This window comes from Rattus norvegicus, chromosome 15 (assembly GCF_036323735.1).
Source record: "Rattus norvegicus strain BN/NHsdMcwi chromosome 15, GRCr8, whole genome shotgun sequence".
NCBI classification, from domain to species: Eukaryota; Metazoa; Chordata; class Mammalia; order Rodentia; family Muridae; genus Rattus; species Rattus norvegicus.
Window position 1 is genome coordinate 102,260,531 of NC_086033.1, and position 15,654 is coordinate 102,276,184.

General features: G+C 44.1%; 1 protein-coding gene across 1 annotated transcript in view; it reads left to right on the plus strand.

Moving 5' to 3' along the window:
• Window positions 1-9,327: 9,327 nt before the first annotated feature.
• Window positions 9,328-15,654, plus strand: part of Cldn10 (claudin 10) — a 91,732-nt gene continuing 85,405 nt past the window's right edge. Inside the window, exon 1 of the mRNA NM_001106058.1 lies at window positions 9,328-9,733. Coding sequence (NP_001099528.1) covers window positions 9,577-9,733 — 157 coding nt within the window. The 5' untranslated portion in view covers window positions 9,328-9,576. The remainder of the gene's footprint in view (window positions 9,734-15,654) is intronic.

Here is a 15,654-nt window from a genome sequence, read left to right on the forward strand (position 1 = left end):
GCACTCTGCTGAAATCTGGACTGTATGATAATGATTTTGCTTGTTTGGGCTCCACAGGTTAACATGTAATTATAATTCCTACTAAAATATAAAAGAGATATCTGTGACATCAGAAGATGTTTTTTGTTTATTTTTGAGGGACAGGAGAGATGGCTTAGCAGTTAGGAGAGCATACTGCTCTTGCAGAGAACCCAAGTTTGGTTCCCAGCCCCCACACATCAGGTGGTTCACAACCACTGTAACTGCAGACGCAGGAGACCCTTCTGGCCTCCACACACACCTGCATTCACATACACACGCTCCCCAGTGCACCTATACATATTACAAAACAAAACAAAGAAAAAAACCTTCTGTTGAGATGACACCTCATGCAGCCCAAACTGTCTTCGGACTCACAGCATCTAACAATGACTTCAAATTCCTTATCCCCCTGCCTCAACCTCCAAGCACTAGGATTACAGGCAAGTATTCCTCCCCTAGGTTATTCAGTGCTGGTTGGGACTGGACCCAGGGCTTCATTAGTTCTGTGATCACTCTATCATCTGAACTATATCCTCTGCTCCTGAAATAACTTTATACAGAGTGTGTGTGTGTGTGTGTGTGTGTGTGTGTGTGTGTGTGTGTGTTTGTATGTGTGTGTGTGTGAGTGTATATTTGTATGTTTGTTTTTGTGTGTGTTTTATGTGTGTGTTGTGTTTGTGTGTATGTATTTGTATGTGTGTTTGTGAGTGTGTTTGTGTGAGTGTGTGCTTGATTTTGTGTGTTTGTATATGTGTATCAGTGTGTTTGTATGTGTATGTATGTTTGCTTGTGTGTTTGTATGAGTGTGTATCTGTATGAGTATGTATATGTGTTTGTATGAGTGTGTATGTTTGTATGAGTGCGTATTTCTATGTGTGAGTGTGTGTGTATGTTTGTGTGTGTGTATGTGTGTGTGTGTGTGTGTGTGTGTGTGTGTGTGTGTGTATGAGAGTATGTATGTGAGATGGAATCGTTCTTGCCCTATTTGTGGTTGACCCAACTAAGATACTAGAAACTTCGTCACTAAAGACCAACCTGGAGCAGTGGGTCTCAAGTTCACAGTCTCACACCAGAGAGTAAAACTGTGAACATTTGTAGAAATAACCAGAGCAGAAGCTTTGCTAAGGAGAAGGACAGAGAGCAAATAATGTGAGAAAAGGAGGGAAGCCTCTGAGAAGGTCAAGGGCTCCCAGCAGAGGGGAAGCCTTTGAACTTTCTTGTCTAGAGATTTTGCACAGCTATGGTAGGAACTAGACAGAGGCTGAGGTGATGGCCGTGAGACACGTTCTTTCACTGTGGCTGTCATGGACCACACCAACGGAGGGCCCACACCCTGTGTTCACATCTTCCTTGCCCACCCAGGAAAATGACCATACTCTGTCCACGTGCCGCCCACCCAGGGGGTGGCTGAAGCCCCGCCCCATCTCTGACTCAGGCTTTGTTAGTCATTGACTTTGACTGTCTGCTAGCTGTTAGCGACTTGGCCGGTCTCTGACCCTGCGAGTGTCTCCGTACTATTAATTAACTAAAGTCTCTGTTTCCACAGCTACTGAGAAGTAGCTTGGGTTTTTCGTTAGTTAGCTCCTTGTCTGGTCATGGTCTGGGGTCTCTTTCTAAAGTAGCCCAAGGCTTTCTTCGACACAGTCTGCACTCTGTTCATTACTGGCTGCATGAGGCGCAAGGGTATGGGGGGCCAGCAGGGCCTTACTGTGCATGTTCAGGGGCTGTGGGAAGGGTCGGAGCCCAGTCCTTCTGATGTCTCTGCTTGGTGTCTTGGTTTCTCTGTCAGCCCCAGCCTCTCCACTTTAACTCTGACACTCTTTTTAACTCTTTAAATCTGTTCTCACTGTAACGTATCCGAGCAACTTGCAATCCTCACCATGGGTTTCTTTCCATTACCACCTGTAGAGAGCAAACTTCTGCATCTGCTTCCTGAAGCCCAGGCTGGCCCCAAGCTTGCTTGGTAGCCGAGGCTGGCTTTGAACTCCTGATGCTCCTGCGTGTGTCTTCCAAGGTAATATCTCAGGCGTGTGCTGCCTCCACCTGGAGTTTATTCTTATTTTTAACACCGAGTGATTTCGTGTATTTACATGGCAGGGCATGATGAGGAGGAGGATTAGATTAGTGTAACTGGCATTTCCACCACCTCAGACATTCATGGTCTCTTTGCTGTGATACAATAAAAAGTTCTAACCCGTAAAAGCTTGCAGGTTTCCCTGTCCTTCAGAGGAAACCTGTAATTAACTTACAGTGCCCTCCAGCCCCGCACTGTGAACTCAAAGAACTGTGTTCTGTAATTTAGACATTAAAGTTTAATGTTATTCCCGTGTTTAATTCTTTCCCCTTTTATTTTTTTCCTGTGAGTAGACATCAGTTAATTGATTGCCCCATAATTACCTTTTGAGTTCCAGAAAACTGGATAGGGCATCAAAAATATTTAAAATTTGATCTCTTAGTAATTTTTACACTGAGACGGTGAACAAAGTCTGGCTGGATACTATGAGAGGAGGAATTCTATACAGACCTCCCCAGCACCCACCCACATGCACGCACACCACACCACACTACATACAGACATACACACACTCACATATACCAAACACACTAACTCACACACACACCACATGCATACACACACATATCACAGAATATCACACATACATACAGTCCCACACCATACACACATACCATATACATGCACTTACACCACACCACACTATATACACACATGTACACACATGCACACACACCACACTATAGCACATTACATACACACATACCAAACACACTCACATACTACACACACACACACACACACACACACACACCATAGCATACCACAGACACATACACTCTCCCCACACACCACACACATACACCACTCCAGCACACCAGTGTGTGTGTAACCTCAACAGGGTAGTGTGTGTGTAACCTCAGCAGGCAACAGGCAGTGTGTGTGTAACCTCAATAGGGCAGTGTGTGTGTAACCTCAGCAGGCAACAGGCAGTGTGTGTGTAACCTCAACAGGGCAGTGTGTGTGTAACCTCAACAGGGCAGTGTGTGTGTAACCTCAGCAGGGCACTGTGTGTGTAACCTCAACAGGGCACTGTGTGTGTAACCTCAGCACGCCGGGGGTCTGGGGTGACAGGCAGACCCTAGGGGCTTGCTGGCCAGGCGGCCTAGCCAAAACCGCAAGCCCATAGGCGATGCATGTCTGAGAGACTCCTGTCATCTTGAGGCACTGAGAGCTCATGAAGGAAGCCTGGCTACAGAGTCAGCGCTGGGCAAAGCTGGAGCAAGGCTGTATGATGCTGTTTCCACCCCAGAGCAAAGATCACAATAGGAAACTCTTGAAGTAATGTTTCACGTCTCCATACTGTTGTCACACCATTCCTCTGAGTGACGGTAAGAAACATGACCCTTATGGTTTGGGCTCCACAGTCCTCCTGAATACAAGGTATGCGGGCAAATGCCCACAATGCCAATAAAAGGAAGCTCAGGATCGTGGGTTCAAGGCCAGCCTGGGCTACACAGTGAGATCATTTCTCAGGACAAAACAGATTTGGAAAAAAGCTATAACTTCTGATGCCAGAAGACTGAATATGGATGAATAGAAACGTAATATATTACGATGTATATCTGAAAAACTCCCCCAGGATGCTACATGCAGAAAGGAAGAGATGGGGGTTGTTAGACGAGGCTGAAGCATAAGACAAACGAGAAAACAGATCTAGGCAGAGTTCTGGGAAGGGGAAGGGAGTCTGATGGTCATGGGAGAGACAGGAACCGTAAGTTAAGGGAGTACAGTGAACTCCAAATAAATGAATAAATCCCACGTAGGAAATGAAAGTGAAGCCAGACAGGGTGGCGGCTCACATATCTGCTCTATCATAGCTAGGAAGACGGAGGCAGGCACTGCAGCCTGAAGTCCAGCCTGGGCTATAGAAAGAGTCTTAGAGGCCAGCCTGGGGCGGGGGTGGGGTGGGGTGGGGAGGGGAGACAAAGACAGAGAAAGACAGAGAGAGACAGAGAGACAGAGACACAGACACAGAGACACAGAGACACAGAGAGACACAGAGAGAGACAGAGACAGAGACAGACAGAGAGAGACAGAGACACAGAGAGACAGAGAGACACAGAGAGACAGAGACAGAGAGACAGAGACACAGAGAGACAGAGACACAGAGACAGAGACACAGAGAGACAGAGACACAGAGACAGAGACACAGAGAGACAGAGACACAGAGAGAGAGACAGAGAGAGGGGAATGAAGTAAGCTGGAAGGGGAATAAATTAAGCCATTAAGAAAGTAATGAGAAGGTTTTGCAAATCACACTGTGCTGTGAATTATTGTCCTAACTAGAGGACTATCAAGTGATCCAGCAACCACGTTCCGGGATTTGGCTTTTAAAGTTTGTTTTAGAGTTACTCGATTTTAGAGTTTCCATCACGAGAGTCAGGCACTTCCGCCTCTGGCATAGAATACATCGGACACCCCATCTACCGCTGAATCACCAAGGTCATAGGGAATGCAGTCAGTACATCAGAGGCACGGCATCCTGGGATTCTCACACTATGCCTTCCACACTATGTAGGGAGTCTTCACTTAACCTGCATCTAAAGTGCCCACAGCCCTCCATCCCGATTGTCACAGGTCATGGGTACCCAGGGAAACTTACATCATGGCTGTCTGTTCCTTTTCTTTATCTATCTATCTATCTATCTATCTATCTATCTATCTATCTATCTATCTATCTATCTATCTATTATAAGTACACTGTACACCAGAAGAGAGCATTAGATCCCATTACAGATGGTTGTGAGCCACCATGTGGTTGCTGGGGATTGAGCTCAGGACCTCTGGAAGAGCAGTCAGTGCTCTTAACCACTGAGCCATCTCTCCAGCCTTCAACTGTCTGTTTCTTGTACTAGGCCATTACTAAGGTCCCCACCTATACACCAGATCATGGATTTTCCTCTATTAAAGGTCAGGCCTGGGGGGAATCCTCTTCCTCTGACTGTTCTCTTCTTCACTGTCTAGGTCTCCCTAGTCTTGGAACTCACAGAGGCTCTCCAACACAGATTTAACCCAAAATATCTTTTTCTTGCATCTTACCAACTGTAAGAAACATGGAGTTAATATTTCCACCTCCCTTAAAAATCTCACTCAAGCTAGACAAGTACTTAACTGTATCCACAGCCCTATGATTTTAAATAACATGAAAATCTCTAACTTCAGAATTTCCTAGCATTAGAAGGGTCTGGCTCAGGAACTATTCCAGAAGATAATAAGAATTTTAAAAGGATGTGGGGAAGGGGTAAAAAAAGTGAAACTACCAAGTCCAAAGGCTAAGAGATATTCATTCTCTCTCTCTCTCTCTCTCTCTCTCTCTCTCTCTCTCTCTCTCCCTCCCTCCCTCCCTCCCTCTCCCCCCTCTCTCTGTGTTTCTCTATATCTCTCTCAGATTTATTTATATTTATTTTATTCGATGATTTGATGTGTTTTGTCTTCATGTATTACACACGCACCACATACATGCAGTAACCACAGAGGCCAACAGAGGGCATCAGATTCTCCGGAACTGGAGGGCTGTAGGCCACCGTGTGGGTGCTGGGAATGGAACCCAGGCCTGGGGACAGCCCGCGCTCTTAACCACCAAGCTGTCTCTCCAGCCCTGAGAAAAGATTCTTATAACAAGACACAGAAGAAACAGAAGAACAAAGAGATGACTAATCTGATGTCGACTTCTCAAAAGCAAAGGTAGAGACAGAAGAAAGTAGGGTTAAGTCATTAAATTACTCAATTAAAATACCATCTACTCATAACTGTGTACTCCTAAAGAAAAATATGGTTCTATGACACTTGATAAGATTAATAAAGTGAAGGTTATTGCACAGGCATAGGTACCCCACACTGGGTCTTTGGAGCAGAGGAGAGAGGGGCAGCGTCAGAGTTGGACACTGCATTGATGTATGAGAATGAAAAGCAAGGAGAAGGTCGGCACGTGGAGAAAAGTGGGAAAGTGCATGGAGACCAAAAGGAGAATTTGGTTTTGGTGAACAGTTTTGGGGGTGGAAGGTTCAAAGAGTTACGGCCCCTCACAGTGGGAAAAGCATGGCGGTGGGTGGAGGGAGGGGCTGGTACTAGGCTTGCATTCTCCTGGCTTTCTCCTTTCCCCCTGTGGGTTGGTCTCCCTTTTCAGTTAATCCTTCCAGGAAGAGAGCGTCTTGAGTCGGTCAGGTTGACAACAAAGGCTGACCATCAGAGGAGAATCCAGCTGGACCACCCAGAGGTGGCTCTTGTTAAACACAGTCCAGGGTGGCTGGATAGGGTGGGACAGTCGGGATAAATAATCAAATAGATGATAAGACCCATTAGGTATCAAGGTCGGGAGGCTCTGGGTAATCTGGCTGAAAAGATACATGCTAAAAATATGAGAGTTCAAAGGTGAAGTGAATTTGACAGGAGCACGGAGGAAACTGAGTGGAGTTTCGGTAGAAAGAGAATTTTGTTCGTACTCAGAAAAGTTATGTCCAAAATAAACATAATAAAGGTGTTATACGACAGACACTAAGAACGGAAAATACCAATGCTCCTCGCTAAAGGAAAGAGCATTGGGAAGAAGGAAAATGAAACCAGGATGTGTGGATGAGGTAGGTAGGGGGCGATAAAGAGAGAAAAAAACGTAAACAGAGCAGCAACAGCACTGAGGGTTCACAGGGCAGCGGCAGCGTTGAGGGTTGACATTTGTGAGGCTAAAATCCCAATTCCTGGGGTTAAAGGTCAAATAAGATAGAAATCAAGTAATTACACATGTGGGGTGTTACCAATGTTCAAGGTTTGCAAGGTCCTCCTCGAACGGTGAATGATGACAGAAATTAATTATATATATATGTATAATATATATATATATAATTAAAAATGTCTTACCATTAGACCATTCAAGTAATATGTAACTTCTGATTAATTCAAATATAAGTTTTTAAAAAAAGATTTCCAATTCAAAAACAGAAGACATAAGGGCTGGCAAAACAACCCAGGCAGAAGCCCATACATCTGGGCCTCACTATCTAGCTGGGTCCCTAGAACACCAACTCTTAAGAGTTGTCCTCTGACCTCTATATATACATGTGTATACCTGTGAACATGCACTAAGTTGCAGGCATGTACACACATACACACATAGGCACACACACATACACACAAGCACACACACATGCACACAGATACCCATACATGCACACACATACACATATGTACATACATATACACACAGGTACACACATATACACACATAATATACAGGTACACACATACATACAAGTACACACACATACATGTATACAGATACACATGTATGCACACACATATACACACATATACAAAATTGGATCTCCTTTTCATAAACAATATGTATAACATACATATATGTTCATTTGTATATACACACATACATACACATACACACATGTATATACACACATACAGACAAATAGAATAATAAGGAAAAATGAGCTTCTCTCATCAACAAAGCAACAGAAATAACGAGAGACTCCGCCTGAAAAACAAGGTAGAAGAAGAGAACTGACTTCTAGAAAGTTGTCCTCTGCCCTCTGGTCACAAGAAGTGATATGAACACACATACACTAACACACACATGCACACAAACACACACGCACACACACCAAATAAACGAACAACAACACATTTCTAAAGAAAATGGATAACTATATGAACATATACACAGTGTTATACATATTGTTTATGGAAAGGAGATCCGATTTTGTAGTGTTTTCTTCATATTGACAAATAATGCAGAAGAGGAAGTTAATCAATAAGCATTCCAGTACACATGTACACACGCATAACAATACATTCATTTTAATAAAGAAAGAATAGCAAAGAGCATTAGAAAAAAGCAAAGTAAGATGCTCATCCAAAAACTTTCAAATATATTTATAAAAACTTGTGTATTCAAGGAGGTGTATTGAATGACGTGGAATGAACAAAGGGGAGAAAAGGGATCAGAAACGGCCACACAAGTGTCAGAGCCGGATATGATGGGTAATGTTGCAAATCCATAGTGAAGAAAGGGGCTACTTGATAACAAAAAATTTTAGAATTCACCTTTCATTATCAAGAAGTAAAATACATCACAAATCACAAGACAGGAATCGATCAACTCTGGATTATGTAAGAATTAACTAGAACTTTAAAAGTACAGAGGAAGGAGACAGAGACAGGAGAATCCCTGTGAGCTCACAAGCAAGCTAATCTGGGGAATTCAGGGACAAAGCAGCACCATCCCTAAAATGTGGAAAATAGAGGCCACCACTATAGCTGTCCTCTGACCTCCACATGTATCACACAAGTGCCGAGAGAGAGAGAGAGAGAGAGAGAGAGAGAGAGAGAGAGAGAGAGATTTTAAAAGTAAAGATTTTCTCAAATGGCTACCTAAAGATAATTCGCCAACCACAAAGAAATTTACAGCATCACATTAAAAGATTACTATCCCAAATTTATAAAGTGAAAAATAAACGAACAACTTAAACAATGCACCAGATTAACAAGTAAAACTGTCACCCTTCATGACAGATTAAAACCACAGTCAATCAGTGATTGCACAGAACAGATACTCCAGCCTCATTTATAATGACAAATATGAATTAGTGATCATAATATAACCTTTGAAATTGTCATAAGGTTGGCTAGAATTTTAAAATTCTGTTAGCTCCACCACGCCAAGTATTAGGAATTGGAACCGTGAGAACTCACTCATTGTGGTGACTGACGTGTGCTGGCTTTACACCGGAAGGTAATTCAGAATCATCGAGGAAGATGTGTTTCCAGCAAGTCACCCTCTAAGATACACCCTGGGGATCCTCTCTCGGGGACACAAGAGGAAATTCACGACAGGTTTGACCGAGGCTACTTATTACTGGGGAGAGAAAAGGGAACAATATTCATCTCTAAGAATGTGGAGGAATTGTGGTGTGAGCATTTACTAAAATAATACACCCAGCTGTCAGATGGGATAGCTACACCATGGCCACAGATAAATCCATACATGCAGTACTGATTGAAGAGGTTACAGGAGAATCTGTGCAGCGTGACTCCATTTAGGTAAAGCCTTGACAACATGTAAACATAAAGAAATTGGTCAAATGAGGAGCCTTTGAATGTTACTGTATAATCCGTACTCTGTAATTTCTGATCGTTGCATGGTTCGCTAACCTTTGAGCTAACAGAAAATTAAGCATTAACCACCATGCTAACGAAAAAAATATCTGCAGGACCAACACCTTCAAAATTCCTCTACAAAGTTTTGGTATCTCAGTAGGGAATTAGAAAGATTATTTAGGCTATCGCTAAGATGCCCTTACTTCACTATACTTAATCCTAAATTCCCATACTTGGAGCCATCAAAGTATGAAGAATTGTCACCCACCCTCATGGGCGGGCTGTAACATTTGTGGGAGTCCTGTCCAGTGGCTGCATGCCTAGGCCACCAAAGCATTCAGTGTGGACTGTGACAGCAGGCAAGGCTGAGCAACATGTCCAGGGCGCAGATCTCAGCTCTGGTGTGTGGCGTTGGAGGGTTTGGTGCTCTTGTCGCTGCCACCACATCCAATGAATGGAAAGTGACCACCCGAGCATCGTCCGTGATAACCGCCACCTGGGTTTACCAGGGTCTGTGGATGAACTGCGCAGGTAACGCCCTGGGCTCCTTCCACTGCCGGCCGCACTTCACTATCTTCAAAGTAGAAGGTAAATATGAGAGCTGTGTTTGAGGCTGGTGCAAAGTGCTACCTTCCCTTCCTGAGCTCCATCAGCAAGCTGCCGGCAGCTGGCTGCTCACTCCGCATCTTGCCCATGATGGATGGGGTCTCTAGTGGCTAAAAGAACTAAATTGTTGGTGTGGATAAAGGAAAATTAAGAATAACCTTGGGGTCTTATAGACCTGGCTAATGCCAGACTCTAATGTAATGTGTAGGAAGTGCATTGGCTTAAGACCTGATTTTTAATATGCAATGAGTCACAGGGACATTTTCATGGGGGTTCTATCCTGGGTTGAAAGGCCTTTTATTGGTTTAGAATTTCCCTCTTGAAGGAAAACTCTGAAGGAAGGAAATAATTCAGCGTCCTAGTAGTCTCCAGGTTTTCTTTTTTATAACCATGTTTAGTGATAAAGTAACTGTCAATTGGAAGGAAGTGCCAGGAATGGTCCTTTTGGCTTCCTCTGTTTGATTTTCATTTGTGAGTAATCTTTCCTCTTCCAAACAATGGGTCTTTAGAAGGACAGTTTGTTGGCTTTAAAGACATTTTCACACTTTAGAGACCTCTGGAGAAATAACTGTTACTTGCTTTAAAACTTAATAATCTCCTTCTGCCTTCTGTTGCCGAAGAGTGTACACTTCTGTAAACACACTGCGTGACGTAGGCTCCGAATGTTAAACACACTGCGTGACGTAGGCTCAGAGTGTTAAATACACTGCATGACATAGGCTCAGAGTGTTAAATACACTGTGTGATGTAGGCTCAGAGTGTTAAAGCTCTCCCCAAGACTTGTCAAGACACGGGACTTTTTACAAACAAGTGACAAGTCTGTACCTTGGCCTCAGTTAAAAAGAAAGAAAGAAAAATGTAACTAGAAGTTACTAATGAATAATATTTTATGGGACTTTGTGTCAGGCCCTGCTGACTACCAAGAGTAAAGAGAGGCTACTTCAGTAAAGCCTGGAGATACTTTGTAACGAGCCGGCGTATGCCCTAAGTGGGGCTGGCCCAGGCAAGCCCTTGGGTAGCTTGTGCTTTCTAAGAATCTGTTAGAAGACTCCCTATAGTCTCCCCTCATCAACCCCACGATTATTTTGAGATATTCCAGGGTTATTGTTTCCTCTTTAGAAAACTTCCCTTGAGACAGGGAGGGGAACTGAAGGGAGAGGGTCTGACCCTTAGCTCTGCACACCTGCACGGTCATTCTGCCCCATGTTTCTTCGTAGCCCGTCTCTACGTTGAGCAGCATGTAAGTAGGCCTGTTCCTTTCTTCCTAACCAGATGCATATTTCATCTTACTCTATATCCTTCAATGAAACCTAGCTATTGAGAAAAATTCATGCTCAACCTTGGCTCCAAGTGGCTTAAAGAGCCATGAGAGATTTTCATGTGACCTCACTGCTTGCTTCCCAGTGTGTCTTAGAAAACACAGAGCTAGGACTGTTACAGGGTTACAGGAATCTAAATAATAATCTACCCTTCAAACTCATTTTTTAAAAAATGTAAAGCAATTATTGTTATCATTGTTGTGTGTACACACATGTTGTGTGTGTGTGTGTGTGTGTGTGTGTGTGTAGGTATGCACATACCAAAGCTTATGGGTGGAGGTCACAGAAATCTTTATGCACTCACTTCACTTCTTCCTCTTTTATTTGGTTTCAGAGACCCAACTTAGGTTGTCAGACTTCTATAGTAAACAATTTTGCCTGCCAAGACATCTCACTGGCCCCTACAAGTTTGTTTTTTAAGTTGATCATCATGATAATGGAAGCAGCGGATTCAGTTTTCTTCAGGGACGAAGGCCAGAGAGGCTGCACATGTTCCAGTAGATGGTCACAGCCATGAACACTCGGGTGCATTAAATGGACTCGGTACTAGATTTAAAGAGGGTGGGGAGGGAAAGACTGAGATACAGAGAGACACACATAGAGAGTGAGAAACAAAGAGAGACCGAGGTAGACAGAGACAAAGAGAGACAGAGACACACAGAGAGAACTTGCAAACATATATACAGGGAGGAAGTGGGGCTATGGGAGGACTTGGAGGGGAAGGAATGAGGAGAGAAAGGATCCAAACACACATGCACATATGAACACTAAATAAATACAAATTCAGCTACTGTGGAAAACAATTTTTTTTGGGTTCTTTTTTTTCAGAGCTGGGGACCGAACCCAGGGCCTTGCACTTCCTAGGCAAGCGCTCTACCACTGAGCTAAATCCCCAACCCCGGAAAACAATTTTTTTTTGGTTCTTTTTTTTTTTTTCGGAGCTGGGGACCGAACCCAGGGCCTTGTGCTTCCTAGGTAAGCGCTCTACCACTGAGCTAAATCCCCAGCCCCGGAAAACAATTTTTAATGTCAGGATTATCGTCTACGGTAATTTGAAGTTCGCAGGAAGATGCATACATGTCATACTTAAATACTATGCCATTTTATATAAGGGCTGTATGCTTTCTCAGATCTGAATATTGGCTCCTACTTCTAAAGGAGCTTTAAGTTTCCTATGGGTATCAGGGCTGAGGCTAGCAGAGTTGTCCACTTTTCCTTTGTTTTATTACATCAAGCAGTGGAGAAGCAGGGGAAACGTCTGCATATATACTGAGTGAAATTTCTAACATTTAATCTGTGTAGCAGGAATCTCAGCTCGTGTCACCAAGGTTGGCAAAGGGGCTAGGCTCCTACGGAAGTGCTTAGGAAACAGAAGAACATGTTGTTTTCCTGTGCGTTTATGATAGGATTTCAAAGCACGATGTTGGGTCGATTGTGAGCCATGGGTAAACAACGCATACGTCCCATGGGAAACACACAATCTCAGGTCTCCACCTGAAAGATCTCTAGGGCCCTCTTACACAGTAAGCGTTTTAGAAAACCCCCATAAAGGCTCATATCTAGAATTCCAGAAGACTTCACATTTAGTAAAAGCCTTACTCCCACTGAGCAGCAGCTTTCGTGTGTGTATACATCCTTGTGTGTGAACACAGGCTTGCATGTACCGTGGCATGCATGCGGTGATCAAGGGATAGCTTCACATGTCCATCCTCACCTCCTACCTTGAGAAGAGCTCTTGTTGTGGGTTTTCTGTTGCATACGCCAGGCAAGCTTGATCCTGGGCTTCTGGGGAGTCCCCCGTTTCAGTTTTCCAATGCCTTTTAGGGGTGTTGAGATTCTAGACACAAGTACAATATGTCTGGCTTCTATGTAGGTTCCGGGCAATCAAGCTCAGGTCCCACAGTGACCACTTTTACTCACTGGACCATCTTCCCAGCCTTCAGTATTCTCGTTCTATGGCAAATGCTTGGCATAACACAGGCAAAGTATACTATTACCCTGCCTGACACAAAGTGGGTTCTTCATAAGTTGTGGAAACTACTACTATGAATATCTCTTTAAACTTTGGAACTCCCCATGTCAACTGTAACATGGCGTTTCCAACCACAGCCTCAGTGGCTGCATTTTGGACCTCAAAGCTGCAGGCTACCATGTCTCTGGTTTCTGCACACATCTTTCTGGGGAAGACTGAGGTGAGGATTCCTATGACACGCCACAGTTGTACAATGTGTTTTTAAAGGTCCTGGGATTGTTTTCATCTGCGGCGGTAAGGCACGTGACATACAAATGCCTCTAATGTGTAGTGAAAGGAATTTTCATACTCATAATCCCTAAGAAGGCAGGAGGCAAACATCCCTGCAAGGCCCTATGGGAAATATGAGGTTGGTGAGCAGGCAGAGGAGAGAGAGAAGCAGGGATCTGTGATTTTCAGGAAAGACTGTGCTGGACAGAGTCAGGCTTGGACAGATTTTGAATTGCTGGTTTAAAGGGTTTTTAGCAAGCTCTCAGGTCGTTGGGTTGTCTAGTTCCTGACCACTAGAAGCTTGGGGTTGAATGAGAGTTGGATAAGAAGCAGTTGGAGAAATGGTTTTTGATTGGCTGGGTCACATCTGAAAGTCGCACACACAGAGACTGTGTGCTGTGTCTGAGAGTGAGTTAGCTCTGGGGAACGGTGCTTGATTCCCAGTCAGCAGAGGTTTTCAGTAACTACAGTGTAGAGAACGCAGAAAGTGAGAAGTATAGTCAGTGAGAATAAAATGACACCAGACCCGGGGTCCTTTTTGGCTCAGGTATCATCTGGGTGGGGCTTTGCTGTCCCCTCCCTCTATGAGACTTAACAACAGCTTTTTGCTGTCAAACGTTTTGAGTAAAGAAAGCTCGTGTTCAACTTTCCCTGGGTCTCCTACTCCCTGTGGGTAGCCCAGTCATCTCTACGGAGTATGCACAATTCTGTCACCTAATCCACCGCAGACAGAGTCTTATCGTAAAGGGAAGATACTTAAGAGGCAACACTAAAAACCGTTTTTATGTATGTGCCACTGTGTGTGTGCATGTTCATGCATGGGTGAGTGTACATGCATGTGTAGAGGCACATGGATGCAGATGTGCGTGAGTGTCAGAGGTCAACAGCAAGTCCCCAGGATCCTCTGCCTCTGCCTCCCAGGGGTGGGCTGGCAGTGCGGACACAATGTTCCATACACACTAAGGCTCAAACTCTGTCCTCGCACATACACAGCAAGCGTGTCACAGCCAAGCTCTCTCCTCCGACTCCTCAAAGGACATTTTTCCAAGAAAATGTCGCATTCATTCATTCTTAAACACCCTGCACTTGTATGATTTGAGATTATGCTCATTACTGAGAACTGCATCGTTCTTAATTGAGCTGTAATTATCCGGCTGGTCTACAATTAAGACTTTGTTAGATTTTTGGTTTTTGTATTATCAGCTAATTTGATTACAAAAGGGTGACAATTGGCAAGTGGCTATGTTGCCATTCTACAGATGCAAAGGGCTCTTTGGGGCTTTAATTTGTTGATCCAATAATGTGTCCTTGTAATCAAAGTAATCCTTAGACTCCTTAGTTTTGGTGGGAACATGGCATGGACCTGTCTGAGGATAGGTAGCTGACAGTGAGGCTTATACTCAGCAAATTTCAACCAGTCATGCTTAGAGCTATATGGTGACTAAGGACAGGGGACACAGAATTCCCAGAAGAGCTGATGCTGAAACTGTCTGGCAAGATGGCAGAAGTCTGCCAAGAGAGAGGGCATCTCAGGCTAACGAGCCTACCTGGCTCCACAACTTATTAACCGCATGACTTGGGGCAGAATACTGAAGGCTTGGGCTCCCTGGACTGTAGACGGGGAGCGTTGTCTGTTTCAGAAACGGTGGTGAGTTAATGTGTGGGTAGCATGCGGCTGGCACCTGCAAGAAAAGGCCTTTAGCAGAGAAGAGCCCCATGCACCAGGGAGCAAACCAGACAGAGCACACCCATGGGACGAAGGCTGACTGCAGACAGACAAAGGGAAACGGCTAGACACCTTTAAACTCTAAGGTGGGATCCGACTTCAGCTTGAAAGTGTTAGAAGCTTCAAGAACACGGTAAGCTTGGGGTATCTGACAGGACTTGTCCTATGTGAAGATTGTCAGGGTTTCCAATTAGAACCTGAGCAAAAATAGCACAAGGGACGTAGACAAAGACTTCTGGAAGTAAAACCTACATGTTTCAGCAGCTTGTGAGAGATAGAAGGGTCTGGAAGGACTCCCCAATCTAAGTTCTTGACCCTTGACCTTGCAGAGTACTTGCAGCATAGGCCATGATTTCGAGTTCTCCAGTTCTTTTTACTTTGTAATGTATTTTAATTTATTCTTGACAACTGCCTACATGGGCATAATGTATTTTGATTATATCAGCTCCTCCCACCATAGCAATAGAAACCCTAAGGCCATTGGAGTAGGAAGCTGAGGGCTCAAAAGAGAGAACAAACTAGAAATAGCATCAGTGTCAAAGTCCACCTCCAGTAACAG